The sequence below is a fragment of the Rhinatrema bivittatum genome, chromosome 7 (assembly GCF_901001135.1).
Source record: "Rhinatrema bivittatum chromosome 7, aRhiBiv1.1, whole genome shotgun sequence".
NCBI classification, from domain to species: Eukaryota; Metazoa; Chordata; class Amphibia; order Gymnophiona; family Rhinatrematidae; genus Rhinatrema; species Rhinatrema bivittatum.
Window position 1 is genome coordinate 45,135,463 of NC_042621.1, and position 19,307 is coordinate 45,154,769.

A 19,307-nucleotide genomic window follows, 5' to 3' on the forward strand; every position below is an offset into this window, starting at 1 on the left:
AATTAACTTTACTAGCAAAGAGGGCAAGGCTTCTCCATATCCAAGGGGAGGGAGCCGGACCACCAGCTGTCACCCCCGGTACCCAAGACCATGAGCAATTTGGGTTCCTAACCCCTGCTCCTCTAGTACCTGTTACCAGGGGGGATGGTCCTACCAGGACCTGCCAAACCCCTGGGCAGCATTTCTATTTCTTCTTGTCCTGTTTGATTCCTTTTTACTTTTTTTGAAACCGTTAAGATCAGTCCAGAGAAATACTGGAGAGATGCAGGTGTCACACCGGATTAAGAGAGGGTGCTTTTGAAATTTTTCTTTATTTCCATCTGCTGGAAGGGAGGCAAAACCCAGGAGTCTGGACTGATCTGGGTAACTACAGGGAAAGCTTAGCTGTACGTAAGGAAAGGTGAGTAAGTTTGTCTCCTCCTGAACCTAACCACACAGATGGGGGTCTGGGGCTGTTCTTCTAAAGATAGCCACATAGATAATGTGAGGGGAAGAACTCTGGACAGTAGAGGTGAGAGCTGGTGTCCATTAGCTATCCATGTGTGTTTTGTGCAGGGGTGTAAGAGCCTTTGTCCTTTCTTAACCTTGGCACACATTAATCTGTTTAGGGGGAGAGAAGTAGCTGTACATGAATGCAGGGGATGGGGACCTTCTCAGTATAACATTGATAAGAGTCTGGATTCCCAGATCAACATTACCAAGATCTAACTGTAAAGCAATTTGACATTCCTTACATTTTAGTCTACCTGCATAAAAGTGATGTTCTTTTGTTTTTAATGTCAAATAGCCTCTATTGGGGTGGGTCCTTAAATACAGAGTTGCTCAATAAAGCACTGGCTGGGTGCTGCCTTTGTCATGTGACCTCACTAACATACAGCTTCTCTTGGCAGGTTCAGTGGACATCGGGAATTACAAGAGACAGACATGTTACTGCCACAGCCCACAATCCCCAGGGCTTCCTTATCAAGACCTCTGAGGATGTGCGAGGACAGATCAACTTTGAAACCAAGGAAACAGGTCCTAGACCAGTACCCAGCTGAAGCCCAACCAGTGGCAGATGCTGGAGACTTTGTACCATGTTATAACCTTCCCATTGCCTACTCATCCATCATCACTGCACCTTTCGCTCATTTCTAACTGAGCTGACGGGCTACAGCGCAATATCTAATTTTTCTTGTTACAAATTATTGCTGAGATTACTTACCTGATAATCTCCTTTTCCTTAGTGTAGACAGATGGACTCAGAACAAGTGGGTATAGTGTGCTCGTGCTAGCAGTTGGAGACGGATCTGACATCAGCACGGGTACATATACCCCCACAGGAAGTGAAGCAACTCAGTAATCTTCCTTGTAAAAGCTGTTCTGGATATATGTGTACTGATCGATCAATGAATTAGTGAAACAAGATTCCCCTGACCGATTGATAGTAGCTGGAGACCGCCAGTGCTTCCAACCTGAAGGCGTCGACACCTGATAGAGTGGACACTCTTATGTAAGAAACTGACATGGCTTACCTTGAATTGGTGAAACCCCTGTACACTGGCAGCCGGGCGGGATGCTGAGTCCATCTGTCTACACTAAGGAAAAGGAGATTATCAGGTAAGTAATCTCAGCATTTCCTAGCGTGTAGCCAGATGGACTCAGAACAAGTGGGATGTACAAAAGCTTTACTCCCGGACTGGGCGGGAGGCTGCCTGAGGACCGCGTAGGACTGCCCTCGCAAATGCTGTGTCCTCCCTGGCCTGGACATCCAGACGGTAGAACCTGGAGAAGGTATGGAGGGAGGACCATGTCGCCGCTTTACATATTTCTGCAGGCGACAGCATCCTAGATTCTGCCCAAGATGCTGCTTGGGCTCTGGTAGAATGAGCCTTGAGTTGTAGAGGCGGTGACTTCCCGGCCTCTATGTAGGCTGCTCTGATAACTTCTTTAATCCAGCGGGCGATGGTGGGCCGAGAGGCCGCTTCTCCTTGTTTCTTCCCGCTGTGCAGGACGAACAGATGGTCCGTCTTTCGTACGGCTTCTGTCATTTCCAGATATCTGGGCAGCAATCTGCTGATGTCGAGATGGCGTAGCAAATGCCCTTCTTCTGATTTCTTCAGACCCGCCGTGGTTGGCAAGGATATGGTCTGGTTGAGGTGAAATTGTGAGACTACCTTAGGCAAGAAGGATGGAACCGTGCGAAGATGGATAGCCTCTGGAGTGATTCTAAGAAAGGGATCACAGCAGGACAACGCTTGTAGTTCCGAAATGCGGCGTGCGGAACACACAGTCAGCAAGAACACCATCTTCAGAGTTAGAGAACGGAGAGACAGGCCCCGGAGGGGTCTGAAGGTGGATCCCGCGAGGAAATCCAAAACTATGTTGAGGTTCCACAGGGGCACTGGCCACTTCAGTGGCGGGAAACATCTGGGTGCGTGGCAATGGTCTTGCCGTCCCTCCTGGGACCGGAGCAAGACAGCGCAGCCACCTGAACCTTGATGGAGCTGAGGGAGAGACCCTTCTGAAGCCCATCCTGCAGGAAATCCAGAACAATAGGGATTGTGGTCGCATGTGGGTTGGTGCCCTGAGTGTCGCACCAAGCTTCAAATACCCTCCAGATTCTTACGTAGGTAAGGGATGTGGAAAACTTGTGAGCTCGGAGGAGTGTATCTATCACCGGCTCCGAGTAACCTCTTTTCTTCAGTCTAGCCCTCTCGATGGCCAGACCGTAAGAGAGAATTGAGCCGGATCCTCGTGGAGGATGGGACCCTGACGTAGCAGGTCCCTGAGAGGAGGCAGGGGAAGGGGCTCCCCTGCCAGTAGTCTTCTCATGTCCACGTACCAGGGTCTTCTTGGCCAGTCTGGTGCCACTAGAAGAACTAGGCCCTTGTGCTTCTGAATCTTGTGTATAAGGGTGCCCAGCAGGGGCCACGGAGGAAAAGCATATAGCAGTGTCCCTGGAGGCCATGGCTGAACCAGGGCGTCGATCCCGTGAGAGAACGGATCTCGCTTGCGGCTGAAGTATCTGGGTACTTGAGCATTGGACCTGTCCGCTGATCCACAATCATCTGGAAGGCTGTGGGGGACAGCTGCCATTCTCCCGGATTTAGGCTTTCCCTGCTGAGGAAGTCTGCCGCAGTGTTGTCCCTTCCGGCAATGTGGACAGCGGAGATGTCCTGGAGATTCGCCTCTGCCCAAGCCATCAGTGGGGCTATCTCTAGGGACACCTGTTGGCTTCTGGTTCCGCCCTGACGGTTGATGTATGCCACCGTGGTGGCGTTGTCGGACATCACTCTGACTGCTCTGTTCCTCAGTCTGTGAGCAAATAGCAGGCAGGCTAACCGGACTGCCCGTGCCTCTAGACGGTTGATGTTCCACCCTGACTCTTCTCTGTTCCACCGCCCTTGGGCGGTGAGTTCTTCGCAGTGTGCTCCCCATTCGCTCAGGCTGGCATCTGTGGTGAGCAGAATCCACTTGGGGAAGGACATCTTCGATCCCCTGCTCGTGTGGTTGGCCTGCAACCACCACCGTAACTGGGTCCGTACTCTGGCTGGCAGAGGTAGATGCACGGAGTAATTCTGGAAGCTGGGGCTCCAGCGAGAGAGCAGGGAGCGTTGTAGAGGTCTCATATGGGCCCTTGCCCAGTGTACCACTTCCAGGGTGGATGCCATGAGGCCGAGAACCTGCAGATAATCCCAAGCTATGGGCCGGCTGGCTCCCATCAAGGACCGGAGACGCGTCTGAAGTTTTAACCTTCTCTTGGTGGTGAGACTGACTTTGTCTGCCTGGGTGTCGAACTGGACTCCCAGGTATTCCAGTGATTGGGAAGGCTGTAGGCAACTCTTGTTTAGGTTGACTACCCATCCCAGGCTTTCCAAAAGGGCGATCACTCTGTTGGTTGCCCGATGGCTCTCCTCTCGTGATTTCGCCCTGATCAGCCAATCGTCTAGGTAGGGATGGACAAGGATCCTTTCCCGTCTGAGCGCCGCTGCTACCACTACGATCACCTTGGTGAAGGTCCGCAGCGCCGTGGCTAACCCGAAGGGCAAAGCCCGGAATTGGAAGTGGCGTCCCAGAACTTTGAAGCGTAGGTAGCGCTGATGATCCGGATGGATCGGTATATGCAGGTAGGCTTCTGACAAGTCTAAGGCCGTGAGGAATTCTCCTGACTGTACTGCGGTCTTGACGGAGCGCAGAGTTTCCATGCGAAACCTCGGGACCCTTAAATATCGGTTGACTGACTTGAGGTCCAGTACGGGCCGGAAAGTGCCCTCTTTCTTGGGTACCATGAAATAAAGGAATAATGCCCAGAATCCATTTCCCATGCAGGTACTGGGATTATGGCTTTCAGGGACAGGAGCCTCGCCAGGGTAGCTTCCAATGCTGCCTTCTTATGGATTGGACATGGAGATTCCACAAATCTGGCCGGAGGGAAGTGATGGAAGTCCAGATAATACCCCTCTCGGATGATGGCGAGGACCCACTGGTCCGATGTAATCTCAACCCATCTGGGGTAGAAGAAGGTTAACCTGCCCCCTATGGCTCCGTCCCCCGGTTGGATCGGCTGATTCTCATTGGGAGGCGCGGCCGGGCCCTGAACCCGAGCCGGCTCCCTTCTTATGCTGCTTGGTCTGAAAGGACTGGTTCCTGGCCTGAGGACGAGGTGCCTGGTAGCAACTCCTATAGCGAGTGAAGCGTTGGGAGCTTCTACCTCTGGAGGGCCTCGGAAAGGCGCGCTGGTTCCTTTTGAACCTATCTTCCAGCAGTCGAGGTACTGGGGAGGCGCCACATGTGCTGGCCAGTTTATCAAGGTTGCTGCCGAACAGGAGAGAACCCCTAAAGGGCATTCTGGTGAGGCGTGTCTTCGAAGGAGCATCGGCTGACCAATTCCGTATCCAGAGCTGCCTCCTGGCAGCTACCGAGGATGAGACCCCCTTGGCTGTCGTACGGACTAGGTCGGATGCTGCATCCGTGAGGAACGAGAGAGCTGACTCCATGTCCGCTGCCGGAGCATTGTTCCCGACCTGTGACAAACAGGAATGCATCACCACTGTGCAGCAGGTTGCGATCCGCAAAGATAGAGCTGCCACCTCAAAGGTCTGTTTCAGGATGGCGTCCAGTCGCCGGTCATGAGGCTCCTTGAGGGCCGCCCCCCCCCCCTCAACTGGAATGGTAGTGCGCTTGACCACAGCGCTAACCAAGGCGTCCACCTGAGGGCACGCCAGCATCTCCTTGATTGCCGGGTCCAGGGGGTACATGCCCGTCAGGGCCCGACCCCCTTTGAATGAGGCCGCTGGTGCAGCCCATTCCAAATCTATCAGTTGCTGTGCTGCTTGCAAGAAGGGAAAATGGCGGGCTGTAGGACGAAGACCTTCCAGCAGAGGGTTCTGCGTAGATGGCACCGTAGTGCCGGGGCCTGTAATAGCCAACTCCGCCAGGCACTGAGATACTAGGTCGGAGAGATCTTCCTTGGGAAAGAACCGCCTCATGGTTCGATATGGCTCCATCCCCGAGGGGAGTTCCCCCTCCTCGAGGGGTTCGGACTCGTCCTCCGAGACATCTGGGTCCGCATGAACCGGACTGCCCGGAGGCGGGTGCCCACGATAAGGGCGCGAAGGTCCAGGGGCAGGATCAGCCGGAGCAGCAGCAGGGCCTGGACGGGAAGCTGATTGCATCTGTACAAAGGCATGGATCCCCTTAAAGAGATCCACCCAGGAAATGGAAGCGGTCTCTAGTTGTCAGGGTACCAGGTCCACCGGGATCCCAGGTTGTTTGAGACTGCCCGCTAGATCCGAGGTGGCCCCTGGGGAACTGTCAGCAAACCTCGGTTGAGACTGGTCCTGGCCCAAGGCTCCCACTGTCTCCTCACATTGGACACAAAGGGAGTCTGGCTCCTCGCTGTGCGTGGCTCTAAGCTGGCATGCTGAGCAGAGGCCGAGAGCTTTCACGCCGGAATCACGAGGCGCCGCCGCAGGAGACGCCGGGGCGTTCGAGCGTTCCATTGCGGCTTGCGAATGCAGCGCTGAAGAATATGCGCTCAATAACATGCGGCAGCAATATACGCTCAAGACAATATGCGCTCAATAATATGCGGCAGCAATAGACGCTCAATAATATACAATATGCGCTCAATAATATGCGGTCAGCAATATACGCTCAAGGATATACAATATGCGCTCAATAATATGCAGTCTGCAATATACGCTCAATCATATACAGGCGCCTATCATAGGCGCTCAATACCTGAACAAGGCCGACAAAATGGCGACCTCCACGGCGTGCCGCATACAGGCTACGCCGCCGATCCTCGTACCTCGGAGACCAAAAGTAAGAGATGTACGCCTTACCTGCTCCTCGGCGCTTCCCGGCTGGAACCCGGGCGGTCTCCAGCTGCGGGGGGAGAGGGGAATACCTTCACCGCCGCGCTTGAGGAAATGCACCCGCTGCCTCTAGGTCCACGCCGGGACCGAGGCGCCTCTCAGCCCGCCAAGCCCTTCTCGCTCGGGGGCTAGATCCCTGCCGCGATTCGGCCACCGGACCGAGGCCTAGACCTCCGAGGGATCGCGGAAATCACCCCGGGAAACTCAACTGGGGGAGGGACCCGAGGGTATCACCGCAGGAGTGCGGGGCTCGATGTTCCTGTAGAAAATTTAGTAAGTAGAATATAGAAAGTAGAAAATAGAAAACACGCTCAGCGAGCGTGCAGGCTCTCCAAACTGCTTTGGAGACGGAAATTACTGAGTTGCTTCACTTCCTGTGGGGGTATATGTACCCGTGCTGACGTCAGATCTGTCTCCAACTGCTAGCACGAGCACACTATACCCACTTGTTCTGAGTCCATCTGGCTACACGCTAGGAAATAGTAGGTTATAGTATAATCTGATTCCAGTTTTGTGTTTTATTTCCAATATCCCTCTCAACATCCTCTCCTCTGCTTACTGATGAGGCAGCCTGTGCAGATGGAACAGAGATCATGATTGGTAAAATTCCTGTATGATTTCTCTGCCTCCCCGTTTTTTAAAATGACTTGTATATTCCCCTCCCCTCACAGCAGGTGCAATAATACATTCTTGCATGCACTTTTATCCTTCTACGCTTGCAGTGGCCCAGGCACTTTAGAGCGAGTCACTCGACTAGTAAACTGACAGCCCTTTTATGCAGGGCTATGACAGCAGTGCACCTAGAATCTGATCTCTGTATCCCCTGCAGGATTTTACCAGCTGTGCCTCAACAACTGGAAGAATCACTTTGGCTCTGTGCAGGTGTACCTCAGCTTTGGGGTTTACTACAATGGATTTGACGTGGAGCACGAAGGGCAAAAGCAGCAGAGGCTAAATGACACTTTAGCAACAATTGAGGTAATTGTATTTTTTTGCCATTCTGATGAGTTTATGCTTTCACTTACCTACAATGGCTGTGGCTCTGCTAAAGAAGAGACAGGTGGAGCAGCAGGTAACAGAAATGTGATGGGACATTGCTATGTCTGCTTACTCAGCCATCTAGAACATTAGAGGACTAAAGAGGGAAAGCAAAATCCACCTAGGAATGTGCTGTGGTAGGGCCGCATCAAGAAGAGGAACCAAGGTGCACACAGATGAAACAAGGACTGGGTTCATCCATAAGCAGGAAAAACAGGGCGAGGCTCTGTTGGTGTCTATCCTGTCTTTGAGGCTGTGCTGTTGACTGACCTGCAACATTTTCCTGATGTGACCCAGTTAGCTCCATCAGATATGGTTTTATTAACATGTATGTCTCAAAGGGACAGGCAAGGGCCATGGATGAGGAGTGTTACAATGTGACTCTGCCTATGCCTGTAAAGTGGCTTCCTCTTATATATGCTGCTATTTCTTGTTGTACTGTCACTTGCTTTGGCCATAAGAAGGGAGTGTTACCTATTGCATTACTATGACCTATGTACATTGGTTTGTTTTTTTTTTCCAGGGGGAGGGGGTATGAACATAATTGCCATACTGGGTCAGACCAAGGTGCATGGAGCCTAGCATCCTAACAGTGACTGGTCTGAGTCACTAGTGTCTGGCAGATTCTGGCAAGGTTCCACAGTGGGAGTCACCACCCAGGAAAGGGATCTAGGCATCATTATGGATGTTAATCTGCTGCCCAGTGTGCAGTGTTCATTTACCTGGGCTGCGTAACCAGGGATTTCAAGATCTTTATCCTCCGTAGCAGAGTTCAAAGAGAAGACCGGCACTTCACAAATAATTAATCTTTTTAATACCTTAATTTATTACCTTACTATAGAAAACACTCAGTCTTTATATTTCTTAGTAATACTATTTATTATAGAAAAGCCAAGTAAAGTCAGAATGAGAATACAGGAAAAGATACAGGTTTTCCTGGAAGTGACTTATAGCATCTAATGGTGATGCATAAAAGTCTTCTCTCCCTTTTAGTTACACATTTCAGTCTTATATACAGAATCTCAATGACAGTGTTCTATGGGATGGCCCCCCTTCTTGGAATGGAGATTACTCACGGCATTACTGAACCTTTACCTAAACTAATGATGTAAAAGTACTGTTATCTGGTATACTAGGCCTTGAGCTGGAGACAGCTCTCCTACACAAACTGCTTCTGTTTCTCTTACCATGGATTGTTTTGCCTACTCATAAAGACAAATACATTCCTTTCTCTTGGAACTGTTTCATTAATTTCAGCATTTAATTATTTTAATTCTTAGTTAACTATTTAAATCCAGATTATTATCAGCAGCAGCAGGCAAGAAAGAAACTAGAATGTTAGGAATTATTAGGAAAGCTATGGAGAATAAAACAGAATACCATAATGCCTATCGTGCGACCTCGAGTACTGGGTGCAGTTCTTGTCCCATCTCTCAAAAAAGATATAGCAGAATTAGAAAACGTACAGAGAAGGGTGACCAAAATGGTAAAGGGGATGGAACAATTGCCCTAAGAAGAAAGGCTAAAGAGGTTAGGACTCTTTAGCTTGGAGAAGAGACAGCTGAAAGGAGATAGGCTAGAGGTCTATAAATGAGTGGAGTAGAATGGGTAAACGCAAAGTAGTGTTTTGTTTTTTTTGAGTAAAGTACAAATATTAGGGGACATTCATTGAAGTTACAAGGTGATATGTTTAAGACATAGGAGAAAATATTTTTTTACTCAATGCATAATTAAACTCTGGAATTTGGTGCCGGAGGATGCGGTGAAAGTTGTTAGTGAAGCTGGGTTTACAAAGGGTTTAGATAAGTGCCTGGAAGAAAAGTCCACAAACCATTCTAAAATCTGGCACACAAATGCAAACAGGGACCACATGATGCCACCACTGCATAGGGGCTGGGATTCCCCCATCCCCCTAGTACTGTAAATACCATTTCTGTACTATTGTAGTGGAGCTGAAGCCAGGCTCTGGAAATCAAACTCATGTCCCCCATGATAGCTAGCAGCCCTGGCAATGAGGGCCTAGCCAGTCTTCATATATAGTTTGTTCCCTTCTAGTGATAATGGAGAAATTTACCTGATAATTTCATTTTCCTTAGTGTAGACGGATAGACTCAGGAGCGGGTTATGTGCTCTTCAGCTAGCAGATGGGCGTCTATCCCTGCAGTGACCTCAGCTCTCCAGTATTCTCTTCGAAAAGCCATTGTGGCTATATATTTGCTTAAATAACTTGATTAAAACTGATTAAACTTGATTGAACTGATTTCAAAAACTGGAGACCACCAGTGCACTCAACCAGTTAACGCCGACACCGGACAAAATGCGGGTGTCGAACTAGGGGTAGGCAACGGATTACCCGTATTTGCTTAATTTTGAGGTTCGCTTTCTGAGGTCCTCCTTCTCTGGAGCAGCCATGGGCGGGAGGCAGAGTCCATCTGTCTACACTAAGGAAAACGAAATTATCACGTAAGTAATTTCTCCATTTCCTAGCATGTAGCCAGATGGACTCAGGACCAGTGGGATGTACAAAAGCTACTCCTGGACAGGGTGGGAGGCTGCCCATGGCCCACTTAGTACTGCCCTTGCGAAGGCTGCGTCTTCTCAGGCCTAAACATCCAGGCAGTAGAACCTGGAGAAAGTGTGTAAGGAGGACCACGTTACCGCCCGACAGATCTCGGGGGGTGACAGCAGCTTGGTTTCTGCCCAAGATACTGCCTGGGACCTAGTAGAATGATCCTTAACCTGTAGAGGTAAGGGCTTTCCTGCCTCTATGCAGGCTGCCTTGATTATTTCCTTGATCCAGCAAGCTATGGTTGCCCATGAGGCCGCTTCTCCTTGATTCTTCCCACTGTAGAGAACAAACAAGCGATCCGTTTTGCGCACCAATTCAGATCTTTCCAGGTATCGCATCAGGAGTCTGATATTTAGATGGCAAAGAAGGCGTGAGTCTTCAGAGTCCTTATGTTCCTCCGGAGATGGTAGGGAGATGGCTTGGTTCAAATGAAACTCGGAAACCACTTTCAGTAGGAAGGAGGGGAGGGTGCACAGCTGTATCTTCCAGGAGTGAATCTAAGAAACAGTTCCCGACAAGATAGTGCCTATAGTTTGGAGATGCAACAAGCTGAAAACCAGGAACACAATCTTCAAGGTTAAGAGGCATAGAGACAGACCGCGGATTGGTCTGAAGGAAGCCCCTGCTAGGAAGCCTAATACCAGATTGAGGTTCCACAGGGGCACCGGCCACTTTAGGGGTGGCCGAAGTTGCTTAACCCCTTTTAGGAAACTGACCAAGTCCGGATGGGCTGATAGACTGATTCCGTTCACTTCGGCTCTGAAGCAGGAGGGGGCTGCTACTTGGACCTTGAGGGAGTTGAGTGACAACCCCTTCTTCACACCATCCTGTAGAAACTACAGAATCATGGGGATCTTGGCCGTCCGTGGGAATATCCCTCGGTCCTCACACCAGGCTTTGAATATTCTCCAGATCCGTATGTATGCCAGAGATGTTGAGAACTTGCGTGCGCAGAGCAGTGTGTCAATCATGGTGTTCGAGTAACCGCGCTTCTTCAGGGGAGTCCTTTCAAGCGCCAGACCATAAGAGAGAATAGAGATGGATCTTTGTGCAGAATCGGGCCCTGCTGGAGAAGGTCCTTGTGTGGAGGTAGGAACAGAGGGCTCCCCGCCAGGAGTCTTTGCATATCTGCGTATCATGGGCGTCTTGGCCAATCCGGGGCCACTAGTAGAACTAGTCTCCTATGGTATTCTATGTTGCGGATGATCTTGCCCAGTAGTGGCCATGGGGGAGAAGCCATACAGTAAGTCTTCCTTTGGCCAGGTCTGGACTAGAGCATCTATCCCTTGGGAGTGTGGCTCTCATCTGCGGCTGAAGAACCTGGGGACATGGGCACAGAGAAGTGGCCAGTAGGTCCATGGCTGGGAGGAACCAGCGATTTACTAACAGTTGGAAGGCTGTGGTCGACAGCATCCATTCCCCCAGGTCCAGGCTCTCTCTTCTGAGGAAGTCTGATGAGATGTGGGAGGCAGAGATCCCTTGTAGGTTTACCTCCGCCCATGCCATGAGAGGGTCTATCTCCAGAGACACCTGCCGGTTCCTGGTTCCTCCCTGGCAGTTGATATAGGCAATTGTTGTAGCGTTGTCCGACATTACTCGAATCGCTTTGCCTCCGAGTCTGTGGCTGAATCACAGGCACACTAGTCTGATTGCTCGAGCTTCCAGGCGGTTTGTTCCATCCCGCCTCTTCCTTGCTCCATTGTCTCTGCGCATTCAGTTCCTGACAGTGGGCTCCCCACTCTCGTAGGCTCGCATCAGTGGTTAGCACGATCCAGTTCGGTGGAGATAGGCTTACTTCTTTGCGTAGGTGGTCTTCCTGAGGCCACCACTGAAGTTGAGAAAGTATGGAGTAGTCCTGGGATAGTGGGTTCCAGCGTGACAGTAAGGCGCACTGGAGTGGTCGCATTGAGCCCTTGCCCACGGAACAACCTCCACAGTTGATGCCATGTGCCCGAGGACTTGGGGATAGTCCCATACCTTGAAGTGTACATTGGTCATCAATCGTTGTACTTGTTCCATCAGTTTCCTTCTCCATGGGGGGAGGAAGACTTTATTCTGTCGAAACAGTCCCCCAGGTATGCTAGAGACTAAGAGGGCTGCAGACTGCTCTTGACCGTGTTCACGACCCAACCGAGCTCCTGTATTAGGTTCTTGACTCTGCTGGTCACCGGCGTTATAGCCTTCAGACTGAGTAGTCTTGTCAGAGTGGATTCCACTGCCAGTCTCTTGGTGGGGGGGTGGCAGGGTGATATCATAAATTTGGCCCAAGGGATGCTGCGAAACTCGAGAGTAACCTTTCGAATGATGTTTAGTACCCCATTTGTCCGATGTGATTTCAACCCATCATTGGTAGAAGAGGGAACGCCGACCCCCGATTTCCTCTTCCTGTGGATGGGTTGGCCCATTCTCAATGGGAAGCACAGTTCGAGCCTGCCCCCGGGCCTGTTCCTCTCTTGGTTTGTCGGTTCCGAAAGGGCTGAGACCTTCTGGAGGGGCGAGGTACATGGAATGAGGAGTTCCTGTAGCGTCAAAAACGGTGGGAGCCTCTGCCCCTAGTTCTTCTGGGGGAGGAGCATTGGGGTCTTTTACCCCTGTCTTCTGTTAGCCAGGGCACTGGGGAGTCGCCACACATGCTGGCTAACTTCTCTAATTCGCTTCTGTATAGAGAAGATTCCTTAAATGGCATTCTTGTGAGGTTCGCCTTAGAAGTTGCGTCTTCCAACCAGTTCCGCAACCATAACTGCCTTCTGGTCACCACTACCGAGACTACTCCTCTTGCTGAGGTACACACCAGGTCTGAGCTTGTGTCTGTCAGGAAGGCTGCTGCAGGTTCGATCGTTTCACCGGCATATGTTCCGGAATTATCTGCCTCTCTCGATAGGAGCAAGCAGGAACGTGCCACCAGCGCGCAGCAAGAAGCTATCTGTAGTGTCATAGCTGTTGTGCCAAATGCTTGCTTAAGGATGGATTCTAATACTCTAGCCTGTGTATCCTTCAATGCCGCCCCTCCCTCCACAGGAATGGTTGTTCGCTTCGAGATGGCGCAGACCATGGCATCCACTTTCGGGAAATGCACGCATTCCTTGGTCGCTGGTTCCAGAAGGTACAAGGCTTCCAAGGCCCAACCTTTAAAGCTTGCCTCCGGGGCATCCCACTCCAGGTCAATCAGTTCCTAGATGGCTTCCATCATTGGAAAATAGCATGAGGCCTTATGAAGGGACACCAAGATGGGGTTCTTCTTTGGTTCCGCCAGAGTCTTCAGGGTCTGTGAAACAAGGGCTGGTAATTCATTCCTGTTGAAGAAGTGAAGCATTGTTCTGTATGGTTCCAGGCCTGGAGGGATTTCCCCTTCTTCCAGTGAGGCACCATCGTTGTCTGAGGTGTTCGGATCCTTGTCAGTAAAATTCTTGGTGAGGTGAGGCATGTCTCATGACACCCAAGCAGAGCTGGGAGGGTCAGGTGCTCCTGGCTGGGGTTGGACCTGGGTTGTAGCCGGGGCTGACGGCGCCTGAACGAAGGCTTGCAGTCCCTGGAAAATTTCTAACCAGGAGAAGGCTCCTGGGTCCATGTTAGCCCCAGGGGGGGATTCAGACCAGGAGCCCCTAAAATGCCCTCTTGTGGGGATGCCATTTCGGAGTTACATAGGTCCGAGGTGCTATCGTCTGTAGTAGTTCCAGACCCATCCTCAGACTGTGAGGGACCAGGCTTTGGTACCCCTTGGGCTTTTTCACAATGACGGCACAGACAGGACTCTAGTTCAGGCTGTGCGGTTCTGATGTGGCAGGCTGTGCAAAGAGAATGCCTTCTGAGCTTCTTTGATGCCAGTGCCATTGCCTCTGTATATAGACGCACAGGAAATGTTTCAATATGGGTGTAGTTATGAGCGCTGTTGTGCGTGCAGAGTGCGCTTGGTTATGCACGCAGCTGTGTGTGTGTCTATATTGGATGCGCACAAGTTGGGCGCATCGGCCGTCCGGCTTGCCCCGCGGTACGCTGGTCGAAGAAGGGAAGATGGCGCCCCCGACAGTCTCCACGTGTCTGGACCCCTGTACCGGATCGGGGCCTAGCCCAACCAATGCTGCTCAACCCGATCGGTGTTCCCTTTTTCCCTCGCCAGAAGAAAAACGAAATCGGTACAGTCATCTGAGCCCCAGAGACCTGAATTTAAAGTTTTCTGCTTACCTGGTTTCGGCGCTTACCGATCGCATGCCGGGACGGTCTCCAGCTGTGGGGGGAGAGGGCTTTACCTTCACCACCGCGCTCGGCTGTGCACCCGCTGCCTTTCAGCCACTCTGGGGGCTAAGTCCATGCCAGGAACCGGCTACTGGACCAAGGCACACCTCTGAGGGATATCGAAAATCACCTCAGGAATTCTCAACTGGGGGAGGGACCCTTAGGTATCACCACAGGAGAGCGGGGATCGATCTTCTTAAGGTAAACATTTTTCTTTGCTGTAATTCTTAACACTGTTCTAGTGTGTGGGATAGTGTCCGCATCTGCTAGGAGACGGAGAGATACTGGAGAGTTCAGGTCACTGCAGGGGTATATCTAGGGTGATGTCAGCTTTGAAATCTGACTCAGTTTCCCATCTGCTAGCAGAAGAACACATAACCCACTGGTCCTGAGTCCAGTTGGCTACACGCTAGGAAAACCTGCATCCATATGCAGTGCATGAAATAGTGTCATTGGTGGAAATCAAGACTCTTTTTTTAAATGCAGAGTTAAGGAGACTTTCTCCTCTTTCTGATAATATTATGTTTGTTCTAGGAAAGCACACAGAAGGTCCAGACACACGTCTTCCATATGTGGAGGTTCTATAATTTTGCCCGGATGCGGAAAGGAACTGATTACTTCATCCTTCTGTCCAACTACAACTACGTCAACTGGTGGTCAGCAGTGCAGAGTGTGGTCATTGTCCTATCTGGGGTCCTGCAGCTGTATTTCTTAAAGCATCTCTTCCATGTCCAGACCACCACAGACACACTAAAACCTAGGTGTTAAGAACCCCAAACTACCACATCCTCTTCCCTTAATATCACGGAAATGGCTAGGACAAGGGCAAGAAAGAACAAACCTTTGCCTTGCCCTGCTGGAGTAACTCCCTGCCCTGCAGCCAACCAGGAAACCTGAGTCCTAGCCATAACTTGCAAACTGGTCATTCTGTTTATGTTCCTGACAGTTCAGGGACTCTGTTTGACAGACAAAATAAAAGGATTTAAGACACAAAAAAAGAAAATATTTATTTACTTAACATTCTCTCTCTCAGTGAATATATTAAAAACATTTAAGCAAAATGCCCAAATGATGGTTTGTGAAATTTCCAAACACTTAAGTCTAGCCCTGGTTCCTGGAAGCAAGTTAATCTTGTGCTGCCCTAAAATTCCCTTCTCTTCAAACTACAAGGAAGGAAGTGGCACTCAGTCTTATTCAAGAACTAAGCAAGCAAGAGTTCTGAAGAGAAAAAAAAATGAAACCCAGGCAACACATTAACCCTGGGGAGTCTTCTCTCTGCTCTTCCGAGATGTTCTTTTATAATAGGAAAGGGCATCTGAGTGGTTCCCGACTTTACTTTTTGGCTGTTTCAGGAACACAGCTCCTTCCTTTTTATGACAGTTTGCCATAAAGTCTTTTCTAGGGGCCACAGAGTATTCACAGCCCATTAGAAAGGGATGCAGCCATAAGAGCTTGAACCTGAAGGATTGCCCATAAGAAGCAGCAGCACCTTGGGGACTGGATGCATCTATGTGAGTGTTTCCTCATGCCGTACATACTCGCCGATGTCAGCCTGGTGAAAGACCACTATTGCCATGGGATCCAACTTCCGGCACTCCTGCGTAGACTTGGCAGCCACTCCAAAGCCCTGGTAGGAATAATAAAGATAGTACCAGCACCACTATTGACTATCCTGTGCTCCCCCCATCACACTTAGTACTAGGCAAGATACAGCAACAGGACCTTCCCCATGTAACTCAGCCTTAGATTTATCCCCGCCTGCTTTCCCCTAAAGAAGGAGGGACTCAGTCATGGAACTAACCCCTTTCATTTCTCCCTAAGGGACACCATCCAGAAAATGATTCTCTTCCCAGGGGAGATGTCAGTCATGGAATGAAATCCTCCCACCTCATGGAAGCACCAGCCATGGAATTAGCCCTGCCCACCCTTTCTGAAAGGCATCAACTGTGGAATTAAAATTTCTGCCTTTCTTGGACAGCAACAGTATTCAAACCCTACCACCATCACCTTTCCTGAGAGCATGTCAGCCATGGAGTTACAACTCTCTTTCCCACACACTCACCAGGGGGATGTCAGACATAGAATAGACCACCACTCCTTGGTACTGGTTTGTGTTCTCTGTGATTCGGCCCAGCCCAGATTTCAGCACATGGTTCCCATACAGGAAGGACTGCTCAGCTCCTGGCTTTACCCAGACTTTGTACTGAAAAACAAAAAGAGCAGGTGGGCATAAACACTATGACAAAACATGCATTTCTCTTCAAGACCCCACATATGGAACAGTACATGTCTGGGGCTACAGATCACTGATGCCATACCTTGGCATACGGTGCGAGGTAGTCCAGGGCTGTGATATGCAGACGGAACTTCAAGGTCTTTGTGAACTTCCCAAAGCAGGTCCCCAGTGACACCAGCTTATCCCGGGCAATGCTTGTTGCCAACTTTAAAATCTTCTCACTGAAAAGCAGCAATTCATGGACTCATTACCCAAGACTCAGCAATTCACAGGCAGACTCCTTCCCTATTCTCAAGAGACAGAATAGACTGACAACTGCAGCAGAAGGAAAGGATGAAGACTGGATAGCAATGTTGTTACCTTGAAGCAGCACCAATATCAGCTATAGCAGCAAAAATATTTGTAGATAAAAATGTCAATCTGGTGCATGGCAACGTACCCATATATCATGCTGCAAACTAGGGACCAGAAAGATAAGACTTCAGCCAGCCCACTCACCTGACATAGTACACCCGGTCATTATGCAAACGAAAACAGTAGGTGCCATCTGGCCGATCCACTAGTAACTTAATGTTTTCTCCAATGCTAAGAAAAGAAATCATCATTAGTCATTAACCATACCCCCCCCATGCTACCTCCTTACTGTCAGGCTGTGGTATCATTCTCCAGTAAGCCTATCATTTACTCCACATAGGGGCCGAAGCAATAAAGTGCACCCAGCTCAGGGCACAGGTTAACAAGCATTTGGACACGCATCCATAATCCCCGATGCAATAAGGGGATCAGCGCATCCAAAACATGCATATAGCTAACAGTGCTCATCACATGTACATTCCATGTAGATAGGCTATTAAAAAAATCCCTGTGTGCCCAAGGCACACTTTTTAACCCATAAAATTTTAATTGATATTTTAATTGTATATTTATTTGTTGAAGTTTTTTTATTGTATTTTATAATGTGACTTTTTTTTGTATCCTAAATTGTACTTATTGTTAACCGATGTGATATACCATATGAACATCGGTATATAAAAACAAATAGTGCAGCAGCTCATTTATTTATTGTATCGGGCGCCCAAGAGAGGTTAAAAACACGTGTGCCCACTTTGGAGAAACGTTTTTAGCGCATCCATACTGCATCAGCCTGATAGGCCCGAGGATTTCTAGTGAGCTCTGGCAGCTAAGTACAAACTCTATTAGTCATTTATTTTTATAGTTAGAGATGCGCACATTGAAAAATATCATGTCTTTACAATGAAATTCAAAGCAAACAAATTTTAAAGTTATCTATTCTAATTTGTTCAACCACAGTGGTTTATTGATTGACGTGTCACAAATGAGGGCTCTATTACAGGGAGCCTGCAATAGGACTTTACACATTGGTTATTACAAGTGTTCTCCCTACGGCGATCTGGATTTTATATTATTTCAGGCTTTCAACCACAGGCCCTGGACATATTTCTGTACAAAAACAAATCCAGGTCCTTCTACCCTCGCGGGCAGAAGGGGTGGTGGGGGTGGCAGCTCCAGGTTTTCCCTAATATTGTAAAGGAGGTCGCGTCCTCCCCCTGCAGTTTTTTTCTCGGGTTTGGGCAGCGCTGCAGCTCTACCACCGGCGCCCATCTTTCCCGGACTCTAGAAAATGTCCCATGACCTCCCACCGAACTCACTACTTGGAAAGCTTCTCAAACAGAGCTCGCGTCTCGTCCTCGATGAGCGGCCGCATCCCAAGCAACACCGAACGTACACGTGAGCCCACCGTACCGGAAACAGGAAGTTAGAGGGCGAAGTTAAGGGAGCCTGCCTGGAGGTGTAGAACCATAGAGTGGTACGGAAGTGTCCTAGAGCGTCAGCTGATGGATGAAAGCGAGTGGGAGGGAGGGTTTTTTGTAGCTTGGTATTATTATTTTGTAATTTTTCTCCTTTCTTTTCTTCGCCTTTTATTTTCCTCATTCTACCGCATATGTGAAAATGTCATGCAATAAAGTTCTCTGAATCTTCTGCGGATAGCTCGTGTTGTGGTGTCGGGATTTCCGCTTTCCAGATGGACGCTATCCGCTGGCATCGGACAGTTTCTATGGTACATGTGGGTGCGTTGTAGCATTTACAGCATTAATCAGGCTGGAGGCTATATCACATAGCCTCTAAGTTTAATATAGTGGAAATGCAGTCACAAAAGCCACAAAATATTTTATTTTCCTGACAGTCTACCAGACAGCGCTCAGCTGGGCGTCCTATGCCGAGATTCAGTCTCCAACTCCCAGGTACTACATGGTCCCTGTAACAGGCCCCCATCACTAAGGTCTTTTTTCTGACGCCGTTATTTTTATGCACATGCCATTTTTTGTTTGTTTGGAGCGGGGAAGGCAGTAAATGCATAGCCGGTTGATAGCCTAGCTCTCCAGATTGTGAAAGATTGTATTGGACCTGCACAAGTATGCAAAGATGCCGTTCATAAGCTCTTTTTATGAGGGCTCTGAGCCTCGAGTGTATTATCTTTGGGTACTTCTTAAAATATAGGGTATCAGCCTGCAGAGATCCAGAGACCAGGGATTTCCCAGAATGTTCCATGCATTTAACACCCTCTCTGTAAATAAATATTTCAAATTACTTCTTAGTCTATCCCCTTTTACCCTCATCTCATGACCCCTCATGCTTGAGCCTTCTTTTTTCCATGCTAGCCTCTTGTGCATGGAAATCTTAGAGATATTTAATTGTCTCTATCATATCTTCCCTTTCTCGCCTTTCCTCTAGGGTATACATGTTTAGATCTTTAAATCTATCTCCATATGCTTTAAAAGGAAGACCATGCCAACCTGTTTATAGGCTTTTGAAGGTGCCAGCTCCAGGATTATACACCGTTGCTGCT

General features: G+C 49.4%; 2 protein-coding genes across 2 annotated transcripts in view; one reads left to right on the forward strand and one right to left on the reverse strand.

Annotated features, from left to right (window-relative positions):
• The window catches only part of TMED6 (transmembrane p24 trafficking protein 6), a 52,465-nt gene extending 37,375 nt beyond the window's left edge, over positions 1–15,090 (forward strand). Inside the window, exons 2-4 of the mRNA XM_029608312.1 lie at positions 891–1,017; positions 7,192–7,340; positions 14,737–15,090. Of these exons, the coding sequence (XP_029464172.1) occupies positions 891–1,017; positions 7,192–7,340; positions 14,737–14,970 (510 nt within the window). The 3' untranslated portion in view covers positions 14,971–15,090. The remainder of the gene's footprint in view (positions 1–890; positions 1,018–7,191; positions 7,341–14,736) is intronic.
• Positions 15,091–15,183: 93 nt separating this feature from the next.
• On the reverse strand, positions 15,184–18,257 carry NIP7 (nucleolar pre-rRNA processing protein NIP7). Its single transcript, XM_029608313.1, has 5 exons — positions 18,109–18,257; positions 16,937–17,023; positions 16,521–16,659; positions 16,265–16,405; positions 15,184–15,829 (listed from the first exon to the last, which is right to left on the reverse strand). Exons 1-5 carry the CDS (start codon positions 18,162–18,164, stop codon positions 15,710–15,712), a joined length of 543 nt encoding a protein of 180 aa, XP_029464173.1. The 5' UTR covers positions 18,165–18,257; the 3' UTR covers positions 15,184–15,709.
• Positions 18,258–19,307: the final 1,050 nt, after the last annotated feature.

Bases quoted from the DNA above. Each gene is read 5' to 3' on its own strand.
- NIP7 (XM_029608313.1), bottom strand. From the start codon at position 18,164: ATGCGGCCGCTCATCGAGGACGAGACGCGAGCTCTGTTTGAGAAGCTT. The intron at 16,660-16,936 runs GTGAGTGGGCTG...GCTGCTTTTCAG, and splicing joins GACCGGGTGTACTATGTCAG to TGAGAAGATTTTAAAGTTGG. The intron at 15,830-16,264 runs GTGAGTGTGTGG...TATTCCTACCAG, and splicing joins CTATGTCTGACATCCCCCTG to GGCTTTGGAGTGGCTGCCAA.